Source organism: Gekko japonicus, unplaced genomic scaffold, assembly GCF_001447785.1.
Source record: "Gekko japonicus isolate JY-2015 unplaced genomic scaffold, Gekko_japonicus_V1.1 scaffold1092, whole genome shotgun sequence".
NCBI lineage: Eukaryota > Metazoa > Chordata > Lepidosauria > Squamata > Gekkonidae > Gekko > Gekko japonicus.
In genome coordinates this window covers 420,477-439,281 of record NW_015163632.1, presented here as the reverse complement: position 1 = coordinate 439,281, position 18,805 = coordinate 420,477, and the positions used below count along the sequence as shown (strand labels likewise).

The 18,805-nt window shown below is 47.2% G+C and overlaps 1 protein-coding gene across 2 annotated transcripts in view; it reads left to right on the top strand.

Annotated features, from left to right (window-relative positions):
• LY86 (lymphocyte antigen 86) overlaps window positions 1-18,805 on the top strand; it is a 37,497-nt gene that overhangs the window by 7,244 nt on the left and 11,448 nt on the right. For both annotated transcript variants that reach the window (XM_015407543.1, XM_015407544.1), the window contains exons 2-3: window positions 10,344-10,430; window positions 16,673-16,801. In XM_015407543.1, the coding sequence (XP_015263029.1) occupies window positions 10,344-10,430; window positions 16,673-16,801 (216 nt within the window). The remainder of the gene's footprint in view (window positions 1-10,343; window positions 10,431-16,672; window positions 16,802-18,805) is intronic.

Here is an 18,805-nt window from a genome sequence, read left to right as displayed (position 1 = left end):
ACTGTAGATTTCAAAGATTAGAGCACGGTCTGATTTGTTTGCCTTATATCAAATTAATCAGTCGAAGGATGAAGACATTTTTTCCCTATCATGTTCCTACCTGGAAAGGGGGGAAGTGATTCTTTTTCTGCTGCCTAGCTACACAGTGCCGTTTAATCCCACCCCTTTTTCTCCTTGGCAAGATCTCTTTGGGGGATTAAATCTTAGGTTCATCCGCCATTTGACACAGATCGGGGGAGGAACCAAACCCAGAAGCCAGTACATTTCAGATTTGTCTTTCCCAGAGGTTGCGGGCTTAGATTAAACTCTGTCATTTAAAATGACGCATAACCGGTGCTATTTCCAGAAATCAACACGGTGGCAGCCAGAAGAAAAATATCTATAAGCTTCAAGGTACTCAAATGGCTCCCCAGGGCATGCTTAAAGAGAGTCAGCAATAAAGACAGATTAGACACCAGATGGTTTTACAGATCATGCGAATCACAAATCAGAGGATGTCAATACAGGGAAGACTTATAAAATAGAAACCTGACTTGCTGGATGATACACGTCAGTCCCAGTGTGGTTTCACACTTCACACAACCAAGAGTTGCAGTGTGCAGACCTGCCTCCCTCAGAGACAAGTACTGATCCTTCCACTGCTCATAGGGTTCCCAAGTCGAAAATACTCACCGGCGGGGGAGCCTTGGCTGGCTCCGGGAGCTGTCCCCAGATGCGCACGCGCGAAGCACGCGCACGCCGCCAGCATGTCACAGGAAGCGACGTGCAACGTCGACCACATTGAGGCCGTGGCCATGATCGTGGGAGGGAAAACCATAGAGTTTTCCCTCCCCGATCCGGGCCTTGCCCCCAATGTGGTCAACGTGCACGTCACTTCCTGTGACGCTGCGCTTCGGGGGGCGGAGTTCCCCCCGGGGCCCGATTCCACAACGGCGGAAATCGGGCCTCCCAAGCAGGGGTTTACCCGCCACCCGCCCCCACTTGGCAGCCCTAACTGCTCACCTGAGTGGCTCAAGTTTTACAGTTTGAAATAAGATCAAGGCGCCATTTCAGATTTCAGCAAAGAGAAGGCCCTCAAGGCCCACTCCTGGGTATCTTCAAGACTCAATTGCAGAAAAAGCTATAAGCAGTAAGACGAGTTGACGTGGCTACTTTATTGCACCATGTAAATATAACTAATCACCCTGACCTGGACAGCCCAGGCTAGTCCAATCTTGTCAGATCGCAGAAGCTAAGCAGGGCTGGCTCTGGCTAGTATTTGGACTGGAGACCACCAAGGAACACCAGGGTCATAATGCGGAGGCAGACAATGGCAAGCTACCTCTGAACATCTCTTGCCTTTGCTGTGGGAATGGTCCTACACGTGTACATGTATGTGTGTGACCAACCCACCCTCGGCCCGTTCCGCCTGGGTGATGCCCCGTACCAAAGGCAGAGTGAATGAGTGAAACCTTTCAGGGCTAGTTAAAGACCATTACAAGGTTGTTTATAAAGAAAAATTAAACTTAACTTTATTAAACCGATCAAGTATCAGCGCTTTCCAGGCAAGACGCCAGCTAGGTGCTTCGTCTGAATTTTAAACAATACAAGTATTATTTCTTAAAGAGATAATAAGCAAGCAAATAAACTAACAGAGATTTCTCCTACAAAGCATGCGAACATGAGCTCCTGGACTGACCAGTGACTTCAGGAAAGAGAGTCTCACTGAATCCCAAAAGTCAGTCCTGAACTGCCCAAAATTTATACAGAATTGATCAAAGATTTTTGTATGGGCAGTTACAAAATCAAATGATCAAGTGATTTTGAAAATCGTGGGACCATCTCACGCAGGAGATGTCCTTACATTCCAGGATTGATATTTTATTTACAAAATGTGGGTCCTTTTCTGTATACCTGATAGAAGAAAGGTGCTTTTTGAAACAAACAGACCAGCATTGCATTTTGGGAGTCTTGCCCTGAAAGCTGCTTGCTAACTGAAAGGACAGAAACAGGTATATATGATTTTCTGTATATAAAGGGTTCAATTCTCTGATCCAAACCTTTTACTATTTGCTTAAAGGTAAAGGTAAAGGTAAAGGTTCCCTTGCTCGAAAGCCAGTCGAATTCGACTCTAGGGTTGCGGTGCTCATCTCCATTTCGAAGCCGAAGAGCCAGCACTGTCCAAAGACGTTTCCGTGGTCATGTGGCCAGCATAACTAAACACCAAGGCGCACGGAACGCTGTTCCCTTCCCACCAAAGTGGTCCCTATTTATCTACTTGCAATTTCTTGCTTTCGAACTGCTAGGTTGGCAGGAGCTGGAACTAGAGACAGGAGCTCACCCCGTCTTGCGGCACCCGGGTCTTGAACCGCTGAACTACTGACCTTCCACAGCCTGCAGTTCAGTGTCTTAACCACTTGAGCTCCTATTTGCTTACAACAGCCTTTAATACACTACGGGGTCGCCATAAGTCAGCTGTGACTTGACTGGCCAAAAAAATATATCTATCACAATATTAACCAAGGTCAAATTGTCCCCACCACCACCACCACCACCACCCACCCCATCCGCCCTGTACACACACTTCTTTAAAGCCAAAGGCACACACATCCCTTATATTACGTAGGCCAATTTAATTGTGCATAACAACAGGCATTCAGTGCACAGAACTAGAAATACAGGTAGTGCCTGAGAAATAGTCACATGATGTCAAAATGCAGGAAAGGCCATCAGCCCATTCCTACCTTGTCTAAATGTCATCCCTTAGCGAGTCTGTGGATCTGCTGCTTCCAGTCCTCACAGTACCAATTTCCAGATGCAAGACCTGCGGATGAATTGTGGGCCTCAGTGTGGGAGAGACTGCCAAGTTGCTTTCTGCACAGGAACCAGCTGGTGTCTTTCCTCTGTAGATGTTGAGGTAGCACACTAGCAACATGGCTGGTTTCCCAGTCGCTTCCCTGCAGAAGAAGAAGAAGAGGAGGAGGAGGAGGATTGGGTTTATACCCTACCCTTCACTACCCAAAGGAGTCTCAGAGTGGCTTTAGTCTCCTTTCCCTTCCCTTCCCCTCAGCACACACACACACACCCAAGCCACCAGGGCTTTTGCAGTTAAAAAAAAGAGAAGAATTGGCTTTCATATTTAAAAAGTCACTAGCCCCTTTAATGCAGAATTATAATGGGAAAGACATATCTACTCAACAAAAGCAACTTGTAGATTACCTCTCCCTTTTTTTAAATTGGTACATACAGGGAAGGCAGTGTCAAGCTGACTTGGGCCCCGTTCACACGAGGCGATTTGGCCCGGGAACGGGACAGTTTGGGGCCGGATCAAACCGGCGCGATCACACCACAACATCTGGGAAGCGTCTTGCTTCCGTGGCCAAACTGTCACTTTCCCGGGAAAAAGCGCCTCAAACTGAACCAACTACCTCGGTGGTTCAAATGGACGAGGCGCCTCTTCCCGGGTGTCTGATCGCCGGCGCGTCTTTGCGCCGGCACATCCCCGGGCCGGAGACGAACTGCGCATGCTCAGGCATGCGCAGTTCGGCCGGCTCCCGGTTAGAGCCGTCTTTTCTCTCCGGCGTTTGATCGCGCCAGGGAGAAAAGGCGGCTCGGCCGGGGGATCGTGGGATCCCGCCGAGCCGTATCAACATTGGCGCGGCTTTTAAAAGCCGCGCTTTAAAGGGCTTTTCCCCTGCCGTGTGGCAGGGGCCTATGTCGCCCTTCCCCCCCCCTTTTCCCCCCACCCTTTCCCACACTAACAGGGCTTTTTCCTTTTTCTTTTTTTAAGAACTGGATTTTTAGACCCCCATCTTAAAAAATACCACAGCAATCACAGTTAGAGCGGCCACTGATGAGAGAAGGTGGCTCCTCCAAGGGTGGGTGATTCTGTTGGGGGCTGAGGGGAGGCTGGGGAAGGAATGGAAATCTGCCCTGCTGCTTCTGGTCACTTCCACTCCTTGAGGAATACCTATTAGGTCTAACAGCTGATCGGAGGGGAGTGAAACTGACCCAACCTGGCAGGGTAGCTTTTCATCCCCAGCCCCCTGCAGCAGCCAGGAGGCTGGGGAAGGAAAGAGGCCTGGCCACTTCTGGTCAGTCTCACTCCCCCTCCTCCCAGTTGTTAGACCTAACAGCTGATCAGCAGGAGTGAAACTGACCAGAAGATGCAGGGCAGCTTCCCTTTCTTTCCCCAGCCTCCCTGACTAGGCACACTGGGGGGGGTGGGGGTGTCTGGCACCCCCAGGTGCCCCACCGTGGCTACAGACCAGATTATACCCCACTGAGGTCCCTTCCCAAACCCTCCTCTCCCCAGGCTCCACCCTCAAAATCGCCAGGTATTTCCCAACCCAGAGCTGGCAATGCTAGTTGTTTTGCTTCTGCCCTGTGAAACAGTTCACTGCAATCTCTCTGTGTAAAGAAAGGAGAACGACAGAATTCGATTTACAAGGAAGACCGTGTCTTTACTTCACCTTTACTTCACCCTGGCTCATCAACCACATCCTTCGCAGTGGTGCTCCTGGGCTGGAATATAAAGAGAAATCTGTTATAATCCCCATTTGTAGCATTCATTTATTTAAATCATTAAAAGTAAATAGTTGAGGATGTAAAACTGATATGCCTCCAACTTAAATTCAGGAACAAAAGGTGTCTCCGCTCTCAGAAGTGTGTAAAATGCTGGTTTTAAAGCAGTAATTAAAGACATATTACAAAGATGGGGGGAGGACTGTGAAATTAGAAACAATTCTGAAATCATGTGTTCAAGACAGCTGTTGAGAGAATTAATCAGAAAGTCTTATTAAGGGCAATGAAGGTGGAAAACACTATGTAAGTGCTAACAGTTTTTTGCGCGCGTGTTCATATCCAGCTGCTCTTCTATTTTAGTGTGAAGTCAACAAAAATAAGCTAAAATACTGCTATACCATTGTTCCACTGTTCCCCAAAGTGTAATAAGGAAAGGCCAATAGTATTGATATACTCTGCAGAGAAAGGAAGGCTCCCCCCACCGTGGAACAGGATGAACTTGGCCAAATCAATGCTTGGAAACTCATCCTGTTAAGAAAGTTAGTGGTTAAGAGCGCAGACTCTAACCTGGGAGAACCAGATTTGATTCCCCAGTCCTCCACATGCAGCAGCTGCTGTTACCCTGGGTCAGTCATAAGTTCTCTCAGAGCTGTTCTCTCAAGGGCAGTTCTTGGGAGAGTTCTCTCAGCCCCACCTATCTTACAGGGTGTCTGTGGGGGGAAGGGGAAGGAGTTTGAAAGCCACTCTGAGACTCTGAGTGAAGGATGGGGTATAAATCCAACCCTCCTCCTCCTTGGGTCAGTTACAAGTTCTTTCAGAGCTGTTCTCTCAAGGGCAGTTCTTGGGAGAGTTCTCTCAGCCCCACCTATCTACCTACCTCTCTTAGCCCCACCTACCTGTTGTGGTGAAAAGTACACAGACAGAGAGTGATTTCAGCTCAGCATACCTTTACTTAGTTCAGAACAAGGCAACCCTAACCGGCTCGCAGGCCGGTTTATATGTGCTCCACCCTATGTGTTCACACCCTAAACACACCCCTACACCAGTGATTGGCTATTTACAGTGGCCGAGAGTTCCATAGGCTCTCTGCCGGGAGCCTAGCCCTCCGATAGGTGCGGGCTAGGATCCGCTTGACCCTTTGTTCTCATGACCAAAGCTCGGCTGCTTCACCCAACCGCATGGTGACCTAGTCGTGCATGGGGTCGGGGATGAATACATTACATGAGGGGAAAGGAAAGGAAAGGGATTGTAAGCCACTTCGAGATTCCTTCAGGTAGTGAAGGGCAGGGTATAAATCCAATCTGTTCTCTTCTAATCTGCTAAATTCGGTTTTCACAAAGATAATTTAAAGCAATAAAATCCTAGAAAAGTAGCTGATCACTTTCTAGAAGTTTTGAACCAAGATTTATATTAGGAGGGAACTCAGAAAGAGGGGATGGAACAGATCTAGTACATAATGTTTTAACTAATGGTTCCAAAATTGTGGGTTCCATCTCCCACATGGATCATCCGAGCATCAGGCCTGTCAGATTTTCCTCATTGTTTTAGGGCAGTTGCTATTTGGAAAGCCCTGCCTATCATTCAATCTGCTCTTTAAGCTCATCACTTTCACCCCCTCAACCAACAATTTGAACAGCTTCTGAGAAATGTGTCTTGGCCCAGAGTGTTCCTCCATATTTGAATAATGTGACCATTTTTTTTATTGGGCACTGGTAAAATTACAACACAAACCACTCAGTGGGGCTACATTTCTGTATCAGGGTTCAGACAGACTGAAACAGATCTATTCAGTGCATTTGTATACCACAATCTCTCCAAGGAGCTCAAGGTGACATACCTGGTTCTCTCGGAGCTCTCTCAGCCCCACCTACTTCACAGGCCGTCTGTTGTGGGGAGAGGAAGGGAAGGCGATTGTAAGCTGCTCTGATACTCCGAGTGAAGGGTGGGGTATGAATCCAATCTCTTCTTCTTCTTCTTCTTGTAGGAAATGTATATGCCACCTCTATACAGTCCTGTTCAAAATGGCTTATAAGTAAAAACCATAAAAATCATTAAAATATCAAAAATATTTCAAATGCTTTCAAAAACAGTATAAGCACTCTGAAAATATCCATAAAACAGATATCAGACCAGAATCAGGTCATAAAACAGCTAAATAGGTAACCATTAGTTAAACGCCTGGGGGAAAATAAATGTTTTGGCTTGTTGCCTAGAAGACTGTATTATAGGTGCCAGGCAAGCCTCAAGGGGAAAAATATTTCAAAGGCGAGCTGCTATCTGTGAAAATGCCTATCTATAGCACGCACGCACACACAAAGAATTCTCACTCCAGTTTAATTTAGACCCAGGAATATACGAAGGCATTGTGTATCATTGTGTGGTATATTCTTCTTTTGGGAGAGGCCTGTCTGTTCTAGAAATGATTAGCTGAAGTGGATGAAAGGGATGAAGTATGACAAGTAAAAGATGTTTAAATGCTGAATTCTGAGGGGAATAACAGATTGTAGAAGGTGGGTGGAGGGAAGCCTTGGAACATATCAATGCTGTCTGTTCTCAACTGTGGGAAGAAAACGAAAGGTTGAAGGTTTAAGTGCAGTTTTCTTCTGGGGGTAAAAAAAACCATAAACATTTTGACTCTGAGAATTTGAGATATGTTCATTCGCAGCCAGCGAAAGAGAACTCCATAAGTGAATACAAAGGAGGCAAGTTCTTATGCCAGCAAACTGAGCTTCTTTTTCTGTCTGAGCTGCATGCTACAACAGTAGAATATGCAAGCTGACATGGCACCATCTGGGGTTAGTCCCTGAACCTGCTTTCAAAAGCACAGCTCAACTTAAACTATCTCTCCTTATATATAATTCTCTTTTGATGTGAATGTTCCACATGCTCCCACAGCATTTGGCTCGCTCAGCTGCCACTCGGAAGGTCTCCCAACCTCCTGGCTGCATTGCCTTGCTGCGTTGCCTCAGTCCCACCCACAGAGCTGGAGCCCAGCATCTCGGCCTCAGTCTGGAGGGAGCTGGCAAAGCGCATGGACGCTCCGCTGGGTGGAGGCTTAGGAGGCAGCCTGGTGTGGTACAGGAAAGCTCCCCGCTGATTATGAGCGACAGGGATTCCCTTTTCTCCTCCATGCTTTCAGCCGCCACTCAAGAGTACTCGCGTGCCATTGGCCAGGTGCTGGGTCTGCTCCTCTTTCCCATCCATTTTCTCTTCACCCCCTGTTCCCTGTCAGATTTACTGGCAGACAGCTCTCTCTCCCTTGATGGACATTTCTCTTGGCTCCTGTGTGGGACTAACTCTCCCCTCAGTGGCTGCTGGTAGGCAACCAAGCTTGCTTCTGTCAATAAAAAGACAAAGGACTTTCAGCATACCCCCCCTCCCCTGCCCACTGCCAGCTTGGCCACTTTCCTGTCAGAATAAACTGAAAACGGCTCTCTCTCCTTTTTGGCTCCATCATGACTGGCTGGCTAATGAGGTGACTCAGCGACCATCAAAAGATTCTCTTCAACCCCCTGCTTCTTGGCTGACTTTCCCCTAGGGTTGCCAATCTCCAGGTGGGACCTGGAGATCTCCCTCTGTTACAATTGATCTCCAGATGACAGAAATCAGTTCCCCTGGAGAAAATGGCTGCTTTGGAGGGTAGACCCTATGGCATTATACCCTGCTGAGACCTTCCATCTCCACCCCCCAAATGCTGCCCTCCACAGGATCCATCCCCCAAATCTCCAGGTATTTCCCTAATCAGAGCTGGCAACTGTACTTTCTCCTCAGTGCCTCTTGCTAGGCAACCAAGCTTGGTTCTATGAGTAAAAGGCCCTCTCCACACCTATGTTGGCCTTTGGGAGAAAACTCATTGGGCCCAGTCCTGATATGGTTGCCAACTCCAAGTGGGAAATTCCTGGAGAGGGTGAGGCTTGAGAAGGGGTGGGACCTCAGACAGGTACAATGCCATAGACTCCACCCTCCAAACCAACCATTCCCTTCCAGGGAACCACTGTCGCCAATCTCCAGATGAGGGCTGGAGATCACTCAAAATTACAACTGCTCTTCAGGTAGCAGAGATCAGTTCCCCTGGAGAAAATGGTGGACTCTGTGTCATTATACCCTGCTGAGGTCACCACAGCAAATTGTCACTGAGTGCCCAAATCTGGGGCACTCTTCCAGAACCTCTTTCTAGAGCTCGTTGTATTTATTTCCACAACAGGCCTTATTCCTAGTCTGAAATCAGACAGAAGAAAGTGCCATTTAGCATGTGTAGAGTGATCTTCTTGAGCCATTTTAGGAACCACCACCAGCCACCTGGAAACAATACGACTTCCAAGCTGTCTTGAGTCCCCATAGCTGTTAACTTAGGTCCTATATACACCCATATTTTGCCTCGGTTACTGAGCACATCCTATTTTTCCATTCTGCATTCCCTCCCGCTTCCACTTCCAGTTTGTGTCAGGGCTTTCTCTTGTTTCTGCATTTGTTTTACAAGAATCTGCATTCAGACTGCTTCCGGCACACTGTTGGCCCACAGCTACCAAAACTCCTTTTGCTGCGATTCTTTGTTCTCATCCACTTTCAAATTGCGAATCCTTTCTAAAGTAGAATTGTTTCTGCAGGTATTTAAGTGCCGCCCACTGTCCTCCCCCTGTTTTCGCCTCTCTCTAGGTTGACACTCCCTCCCAGTTCTGTTTTCTTTCCCTCCTTCTCCAAAGACAAAAGAAGACAGTTCTCCCGCTCAGGCAAACTTTTAAAAAGTCAGAAAGAGCATAAGAAGGAATCAGTAAATATAAAGGACTAGGGGGTTCCCTGTTCCCAAATGTGTCAGTCTTGCATGTGTGGGCCTGGATTTCTCCCTCCCTTCCCTTTCTTTTTGCAGAATCATGAAGGGAGGGAGGGGTTGGCAGCCAGTTCGCTAAAAAAATGCGGGCTTTGCTCATAGATGCAGAACGCATACAGAATACATAAATAAACTGGAAGGGGGAAACCCAGTGCAGAGGGAACACATGTGACTGTGAAAAAGTAAAAGGTAAAGGTTTCCCTTGCTTGAAAGCCAGTCGAATCCGACTCTAGGGGGCGGTCCTCATCTCCATTTCCAAGCCGAAGAGCCAGCGCTGTCCGAAAACTCAACCCTTAAGGCTTGATTCTCCGGAGCCCGCTGTCAGTGCCGAAAGGGCCCTTAGTAATTAAGCTACTTGTAAGACAAATTCCCCCAAGCCAAAGTTGCAGAATGTACACAAACAACTGCAGGATTCTCTCAAATGGTGTACAGTCTGGCATCAACCACACACCACTGGAATGGAATTTCTTGGGTTCAGTTTGCCATCCAGTAAATTCACGCCTGATTTCACCACATCTAAGCACAAGATACCAACTGCTGTGCAGCCATGTCACTGTTGTAGTCAGGGAACTAATCCATACTTTAAGGCACAAAACATCTCAACTGCTGTTATATATGACCACATATAGCACACATTGTAGAACATGTTCTCTCGCTGACCTTCTTTACACAAGACTCACACACCAGACAAAAGAGAAGTGAAACATTATCATGCAGATGTCAGATTATCTTAATCCACAATTCACAGGACGGTTGAAAAGGAAAAGAGGAAGGGAAATTAAACATTAAGCGTAATGAAGTTCCTCTGGCACAGGAAAATAAGCTTGTGACACTTTCTGATGGTAATCCTCAATACAACAAAGTTTAAGAACCAATTTTCATATTTAATCCAGACTGCTGGAAGGATATTTTCTGGATAATACGTAAGAAAACATCAATTTATTTATAAAGTCTCCACAGTACTGGAAATTAAATTGATTATCTATGGGTTGTATTTGCCTTTTCCTCACAGATCCGTTGCAAGACTTGGCTTTTACTCTTGGCAGTTGTTCTGGACTGACCACCAAAAGTGTTAACATCAGAGCAGCAACAGTTTTAAGTAAGTATAAAATATATTTTACTACGAATGAAAACAAGACATCATTACAAATGCGCACATCTTAAATGATTAATAAAAAGCAAGAGACCTAGATCTCAACTGTGGATGATTTACCTCTGAAAAAAGATCACAGACTGGCACTTGAACCTAATACACTCAGTACTTAAAACTGGTTCACGTTATGTTCATTATCATCTGATGACTGGCATGTTTAGCAACGACTGACGTGTGAAATAACCACTGCGGACCAAACACTGCAGACAGGATTTCCGTATCGCCTCATGTTACCTGAGCCACTCTTCAATAAAGGCCTAGTCTACACACGCAGCAGAGTGATATGAGTAAGCCCTGTAGCAGTAGACCAGGTTGTACCACTTCAGGCTGCCATTGAGGGAAATTACATTTTTAATGCTCCCTCACAATCAAAAGCCCTGGCAAGTATTAGAAAACTAGTAGAACAGAACAACAAATTCAAAAATGGCATCCAACATGCAGCCTGAAATGAAAGAGCACATATACGGTAATACTTCAGGGAAACAGGATTTGCAGGGTTTTCAAGCCTTTGTCACTGACCACAAGGTGTGGGCGGGTGAAGAGGAAGTTACTCAGTCTTCTCATATCACCTGCCCTGCGCAGCCCCTCTCCCTCCACTACCAGTATCTGATTCTCTCTCTGGGTAACTTTTGCTGCCACCAGCTAGTCAAGGCATTTTCTGCCTGATGGCATTTTCTTCCTAAGGACTAGCTCTTAGGAATCTTCTTCTGCCTTGCTGCTAAAAGGCTCTGCTCTGCAGCTACATATTCCCTGTTTCTTTGACTGGTTGTCATGGGATCGGCATGCCTGTTTTGATGCTCTAAGGGAGTAGGACTAAGAGCTGCCTCCTCCCCTCTCTTGTCCCTTTTGGTTAGTGTGGATCAATCTGAGATCTGACTCGATGAAGAGAAGAGAAGAAAAAGGGAAGAGATTGGATTTATACCCCGCCTTCACTACCGGATGGAGTCTCAGAGCGGCTTACAATCTCCTTTCCCTTCCCCTCCCCACACCAGACACCCTGTGAGGTAGGTGGGGCTGAGAGAGCTCTTTTGAGGACTGTTCTTGAGAAAACAGCTCTGAAAGAACTTGTGACTGACCCAAGGTCACACCAGCAGCTGCATGTGGAGGAGTGGAGAATCATACCCGGTTCTCCCAGTTTAGAGTCTGCCGCTCCTAACAACTACACCAAACTGGATCGCTAGATCAGGCTAATTTGGGCCTATCCAGGTCAGGGCTAGACTGAGAGTAATGTGACTAGTCCAAGGTCACCCAGCAAGCTTCCATGGCATGAGTGGGGATTCGAACCTAGACTTCCCAGATCCTAGTCCAACACACTATGCTGGCCACTGAAACAAAGTGTGGGCCCAGTGGCATCTTTGAGACCAAGCTTTGTTCTGCTGCTTCTGACCAACATGGCTGCCCCATCTGAATCTATTTTCCGGCCATTATCGTTATTCATTTTATTTCATGATTATTTCTGAAAATAGTTTTGTTGCATAGAGGAGGGGCCCTGACCTGGATAGCCCCAGCCTAGCCTGATCTTACCGGATCTCAGGAGCTAAGCAGGGCCGACGGGGAGGCTGGCAATGGGCAAACCACCTCTGAACATCTCTTGCCTTGAAAACCCTACGGGGGTCGCCATAAGTCAGCTGCGACTTGACATTAAAAAAATAGAGGAGGGGGTGTTTAAAAAGTTATCTGCCCCAGGCACCACATTTATTTATTTATTGACTGATTGATTTTATTGATTTCTATCCCGCCTGTTCTGGCTAGGCTTGCCAAGTCCCCCCGGGGGGCAGGGAAACCCCCGCCCCAGAGGCCCATTCCCCGCCAGTGGCAGATCGGGCCCCGGGGGGAACCCCACCCCGACGTGCGCGTCACCAGGAAGTGACGTTAGGACGCCGGGCACGCTGGGTTTTCCCTCCGATTGTCGTGGCCCCGCCCCCAGCGTGCCCAGCGTCCTAACGTCACTTCCTAATGACGTGTGTGCGGTGCGCTCCAGTCGCCGCCCGGGAGTCCCCCGCTGCGGCTGAGAAACGACTTGGCAACCCTAGTCCTGGCCTAAGCTGGCTCAGGGCGGCGGCTCACAACAGGATAAAACTTTAGTGACACATAAAACTCAGTTCATCACATTAATAAATAATACGATAATATAAAACAGTATTAAAATCAACAATATTAAAGTGCTAGCATTTCTGATATTACCTAAGATTCTATTGGTCTGCTTCAGTTGTAGAAGGGAGGGAAAGGCCTGGGCCAGGCAACGGTCACAGGGACCTATAGCCCAGGGCTTCCACCATGGCAGTCAGTTGTTAGTAATAGCACCACCAGGGGTTGCAGTTGTCATAGCGGTGATAGTGGTGGTGGTAGTAGTGTTGGCAGCTCCAAAAGCCTGGCAGAAGAGCTCTGTTTTGCTCCATTTTGCAAATAGGCCCAGTCATGGTTCCCTCTAAGCTGAGTGAGTGTGAGCTAGCTCACAGGTTTTTTTAGCCTCCAGCTCACACATTTTTGTCTTCGCTCAGGAAGGATGGCTCCAGAGCAAACTAATTGATGCAGTAGCCAAATCTCTCGCTCACAACTTTCATGCCAATAGCTCACAAAGTAGAATTTTTGCTCACAAGGCTCCACAGCTTAGAGGGAGCATTGGGCCCAGTACACCACTGCCTCAGCCACTTGTGCTCAAAATGGAGTCCAGGTTAACACGGAGGCTTAGAATAGCAGTCCAAATGCCAAAACAGACAGGAGGACCACTTCTTCCTCGTGTACATGGATTTTATAGTTTCCTCTTTTCCGCCTCCTTGGGCAGACCCTCTTTCTTGTCCTGCCCCCAAAGAAAGGTCTGGCCGGCAAGCCAGCCCCACGAGGCCCAAGCAGGGGCAGGACTGGGCTGGAAGAGGGTGGCTGGAAATCTCCTGGGATTACAACTGATCTCCAGGTGACAGAGATCAGCTCATCTGGAGGAAAAGGCCATTGTGGAAGGTGGGCTCAACGGCACTCTACCCCATCGAAGCCCCTCCCCTCCCCAAACCCCACCCTCCTCAGGTTCCATCCCCCAAATCTCCAGGTATTTCTCAACCCGGAGCTGGCAACCCTAGCTGGAAGAGATGTGCCACTGGGAGAGTGGGACCTGGCCAGTCAGCCACCAGATATAAAGCCCAGCAGTCAAAGAACAGCAGGAGGAGCAGCCAAGTCGCAGGCCAAGGAGGTCAGCAGTGCCGGCGAAGGACCCCTGCCTCTACCGGGGGGCCTGGCAACCCTACAGGGCAGAGAAGGTCCCCGAAGAGAGGTCAGGAGCACTGGTGGGGCTGCAATGGGAATGGGAAGCTGGGAGAGGCTAGGGTCAGCAGTAGAGTGACCCCCAGGATGGAGCAGAGCCACAAGAAAAGGGAAGGCTGAGCAAGAGGAGTGGCAGAGGGGAAGACAACAAGCCCTCTCCTTGGAGGACCAGCTGGAGGGAACAGAAACCCCAGGAGAGAAGGTCCCAGGCCATTTGAGACCATGGGTGTGGCCAAAGGCCAGCCACAAGCCAAAAAAGCCAAGGGGGGGTCAAGGGGGTAAAAACGAGAAAAGCAACTGTTTTCATTGGGAAGGCACAGAGATAAGGTGGCCAAGGAAGACCCTGGGAGGGTCACCCTGGCACACTAGTGCACAGGGCCCCTGCTCTGAGGCCACAGTAAGAACTGATAGAAGGTCTGTTCTTGCCTTTTGACCTCCCAAGCTCTGTAGCTTCAGATGCGACTTCCATGGCTTCATGCTTGGGATGTGAGCCATGTCATCTTCTCTTTCTCCTTCCCTCCTGCTAGCCAGCAAAAGGCTCTTAATAACGTTTGAGCCCCTACAGAGTGCAGACTTGTGGGAGAGAAGGAGAAAGATGGCTTGTGAGTCCCATTTCCCCACAAGTAAAATGGAGCCCTTATATCTGTGGCACCATTATTTAAAAGTTGATAATAATGCCTGGTAAAACGCTGCAGGTTAGTAACTTGTTCAAAGCCACGTGCCTGGAGGCAGACGGGTCAGGCTGGCCAGGTGACCTGAGAAGGCCAAGTAATGTCCTCACTCCCGTATGAGCAGAAATGAAGGCTTTGCAATCCCATTTCCCCACAAGTACGATGGTGGCCTTAGATCTGTGGAACCTTTATTAAAAAGTTGATAATAATGTCTGAAGGACAGCAATTTGGTCCAGACATAAGGTATATGAACATGGAAACCTAAACCCAAGAATCAACAAGAATATCAAGTAGTTGCTAGGCAACTTCTGCTACGTGCTTTCTTGAGTCCCTTCCTCTCGCACCAGAACAAGTAGCAATATCAACCATACATGAGAGATAAGAGAAAGAGGATAATTGATTCCCAAGCAACAGGTGTGTCCTCCTCTGTTGTACAGTAACTCATTATGTATACCAGGCCTGGCAAATTCATAGGCTTCATCTATATATCTAATTCTCAACAGTCCCCTATGTGCGGATATCTAAGTCCACAGATAGGGGGCATCCTTACCCCAAACAAGTTTTTCTGCAGACTTGGGTGACCCCCTAGTTCTGCAGAAAAATCTGGAAAAAAATACATTGGGGGGGGGGGGTCTGGATTCCACCCAAAAATAAATTCCTCTCCCAGGCACTGCTACCGCTGCTGTGCTCAAAGGTAGGGGAAAAGAGGGAGGTAGAAAAAAGGGGGGATTGGCTTGGGAGAGAGAAAGGGAAAGAAAAACTAGGAATGATTGGCTTGGTGGAGGATTGGCAAGAAAAAGAAGGGGGATTGGCTTCGGGAGAGAAAGAAGGGGGAAGATGGGGGAGATGGAAGTAAGCAAAGGTAGGGGAATGCCCTCTCCCCGCAAGTTTCTCTCGGGTTCCCACTTGTACATTGCTAATTCCAAGGGTCAACACTGTAGACTTCAATTCCTTTTGCACCTGAAGAGACTTTAGAGAGCCTGCAACTCAGGATCAGCTGTGAAGTTTTGATTGACTGATTCTGTGTGTTAGGAAACTGCCAGCATAACCTTGCATCAATCCAAATTTGATGTGTCATCTAATGCTCTAGGCATACTGTCCAATAGAAGCAAAAAATAGCTAAGAAAAGAAAAAATATTACAGTGATAATACTCTTTCTCCTGCTCTCCCCTCTTCCTCCATTTCACTCTTCCCTTCTTGTCCCTAGTTAAATCCACGGGTCTGGTGAAGATTCTTATGCTACTTATTTAATCTGTCAGCCAACAAGACTCCAAACATGACCTGCCGGAATCTATCAGGCTCCAACCACAACCAGTGCTCCCTCTAAGCTGTGGAGTCCTGTGAGCAAAAATTCCACTTTGTGAGCTACTGGCATTAAAGTGGTGAGCAAGCGATTTTGCTACTGCATAAATTAGTGTGCTCTGGAGCCATCCTTCCCAAGCTAAGACAAAAATGTGTGAGCCGGAAGCTAAAAAACTATGAGCTAGCTCACACTAACTCAGCTTAGAGGGAACACTGACCACGACCCATTTGATTCAACTTTGATTTCTGCCTTGCCAGGCAGCCACTTTCTTGTCCTAGCCAGCCCACCCAGGAGGGCAGTGTTTTTGAGATCAAATGTTTGCAAACACGGGTGACTCTGGCCTTATAGCAGTCAGATTCATTTAGTAAAACCATCTGAATCCCAAGGCCCTCACCAGACCATCAGCAAATTTGAGGGCAATATTGCTTTTGTATTCAGGAATGTCCAGAGGAGGTAAGGCACAAAAAGTATCCCTGATGATTCCTGGTCCACTATCTGGAATACCTCTCCATTTCACTCCGAAATCACTGATGTAAAATTGCAATTCTTTAAACTACTTTTACATTAGTATCTAGCCCGTTCTTCTTCCTTGAGTAGCCCAAATGTGGCAACAAAGGAAATTATTTACACTGCTGGATATATTATCCCGTAGTTACTCCTTTTTGGGAATCCATAGCAACACAAATCAAATCCATCACTAGTACAGCCCTCAATATCACACCAGAACACCGCTGATTGAATGGTTGGGCCTCCAGGGATGGCTCCTATTCTAACATGGAAAGAGCATCTTTGTTGCTCTATGCAGCTAGAAACACCGTTGCTATGAACTTTGTAACAATGAATGTTAAAATTCAATAAAATATTGCTTTTTTTTTTTTTTTTTAAAGCAAGCATTGTGATAACTGCCTTGGTTTCCAAGCAAGTTGATCGTGATCACTCACACATCACTCTCTCTGCAGGGTACAACATCAGGGAACTCTTTGTGACGACAAATATCATCTTGAATGGCAAGAGCATCCCATTTTTCTCAAAACAACTTTGTGAGGGGGATCATCCAAACTTCAGTTTCTGTGGAAGGAAGAAAGGAGGTAATTAATTTTTCTACGTACCTTCTAAGCACTTGCCTAGTAGGTCTAATAAGCAGGGAGAATATACAGTGTGTCAGAAGCAGGGGTCATTTCCTGTGGGAGCGCACAGGAGCAGAGCTCCGGCAGGAAGAAGGAGGAGGAGGAGGAGATTGGATTTATACCCCGCCCTTCACTTGGAGTCTCAGAGCGGCTTACAAACTCCTTTCCCTTCCCCTCCCCACAACAGACACCCTGTGAGGTGGGTGGGGCTGAGAGAGCTCTGACACAAACTGCTCTTTCAAGAACAGCTGTGCCAGAGCTTGTGACTGACCCAAGGTCACATCAGCAGGTGCAAGTGGAGGAGTGGGGAATCAAACCTGGTTCTCCCAGATTAGAGTGCAGACAGTTAACCACTACACCAAACTGGCTCGCGGAGAAGGAGCCCAGGGCCACATGCAACAAGCCCTACTCCCTGCTCCCAGAGCCCCTCAGTTGGGCCACGAGGAGCAAGAAGCAGCATAGTAAGTTGCAGAGCCCCCCCCCAGCCTTCAGGTACAAGCTCTCCCTCCTCTGTGAGGACAGATCTGCACGTCCCCCCCCCCATAGCTAGCAATCCAAAACAGTCCAGTGAAGCCTGAGTGGTGGGTGTTGCCTTCTGACACACTTCCGGTGATGTCAGGGGGTGTGGCATATGCAAATAAGTTATGCAAATAAGTTATTCTAATGAGCTCCTGCACCTCTTTTTCTATGAAATGACCCCTGGTCAGAAAAATATACCAGGTTGGAACTATCCTAATAGTCTACTTATTTTAACACAGCAAGTTCTTTCAATTGCAGCATCTATGTTTTGCATAAAACATTTGGCCAGTATCCTCTTTATACCCTGTAAGGAATAGATGCCATTAAGCCTTTATGTTGTTTGGGTTTATCACTTTCCTTAGGCTGTAAGTTTTGGCAGGGCCCCTGGCCCAGCCTGCTAAAAGCAATGTGCTTGTTTTAACTACATTCACCTGTGGCTTGTCATACTCCTTTTCTTATTCTAAACCAACCTGGTTCTGTTGCTTCTTGACCCTTATACAAGTTTCTCAGGAGATATGTGAGGTGGTCTGGTACTCCCATCTCTTTAAGGAGTTGCCACAGTTTGCTGTGATCCATAAAATCAAAGGCTTTAGCATAGTCAATGAAGCAAAACTAGATGTTTTTCTGGTAATCCCTTGCTTTCTCTATAATCCAATGAATGTTGGCAATTTGATCTCTAGTTCCTCTCCCTCTTCAAAACCCAGCTTGTACTTCTGTCAGTTCTCCGTCCACGTACTGCTGAAGCCTAGCTTGTAGGATCTTGAGCATGACCTTGCTAGCGTGTGAAATGAGTGCAATTGTGCGATAGTTTGAACATTCCTTGGCATTGCCGTTCTTTTGGATTGGAATGTAAACTGACCTTTTCCAATCCTGTGGTCACTGTTGCATTTCCCAAATCTGCTGGCATATTCTGCACTTTAACAGCATAATCTTTTAGGACTTAGAATAGTTCAGCTGGGATACCATCGTCTCCACTAGCTTTGTTGTTAGTAATGCTTTCTAAGGCCCATTTGACTTCGCATTCCAAGATGTCTGGCTCGAGGTCAGCAATCACACCATTGTGGTTGACAGGGACATGGAGTTCCTTCTTGTATAGTTCTTCTGTGTATTCTTGCCATCTCTTCCTAATCTCTTCTGCTTTTGTTAGGTCCCAACAATTTTTGTCCTTTATCATGGCCAGCTTTGCACAAAATATTCCCTTGATTTCTCCAATTTTCTTTAAGAGATCTCTAGTCCTTCCCATTCTATTGTTTTCCTCTATTACTTTGCATAGTTCATTCACAAAGGCCTCCTTATCTTTCCTCGCTGTTATCTGGAAATCTGCATCCAGTTGGGTACATCTTTCCTTTTCACCTTTGCCTTTTGCATTCCTTCTTTCCTCAGCTAAAGCCTCGTCAGACAGCCACTTCACATTTTTGCATTTTTTTTTCCCTTTGGCATGGTGCT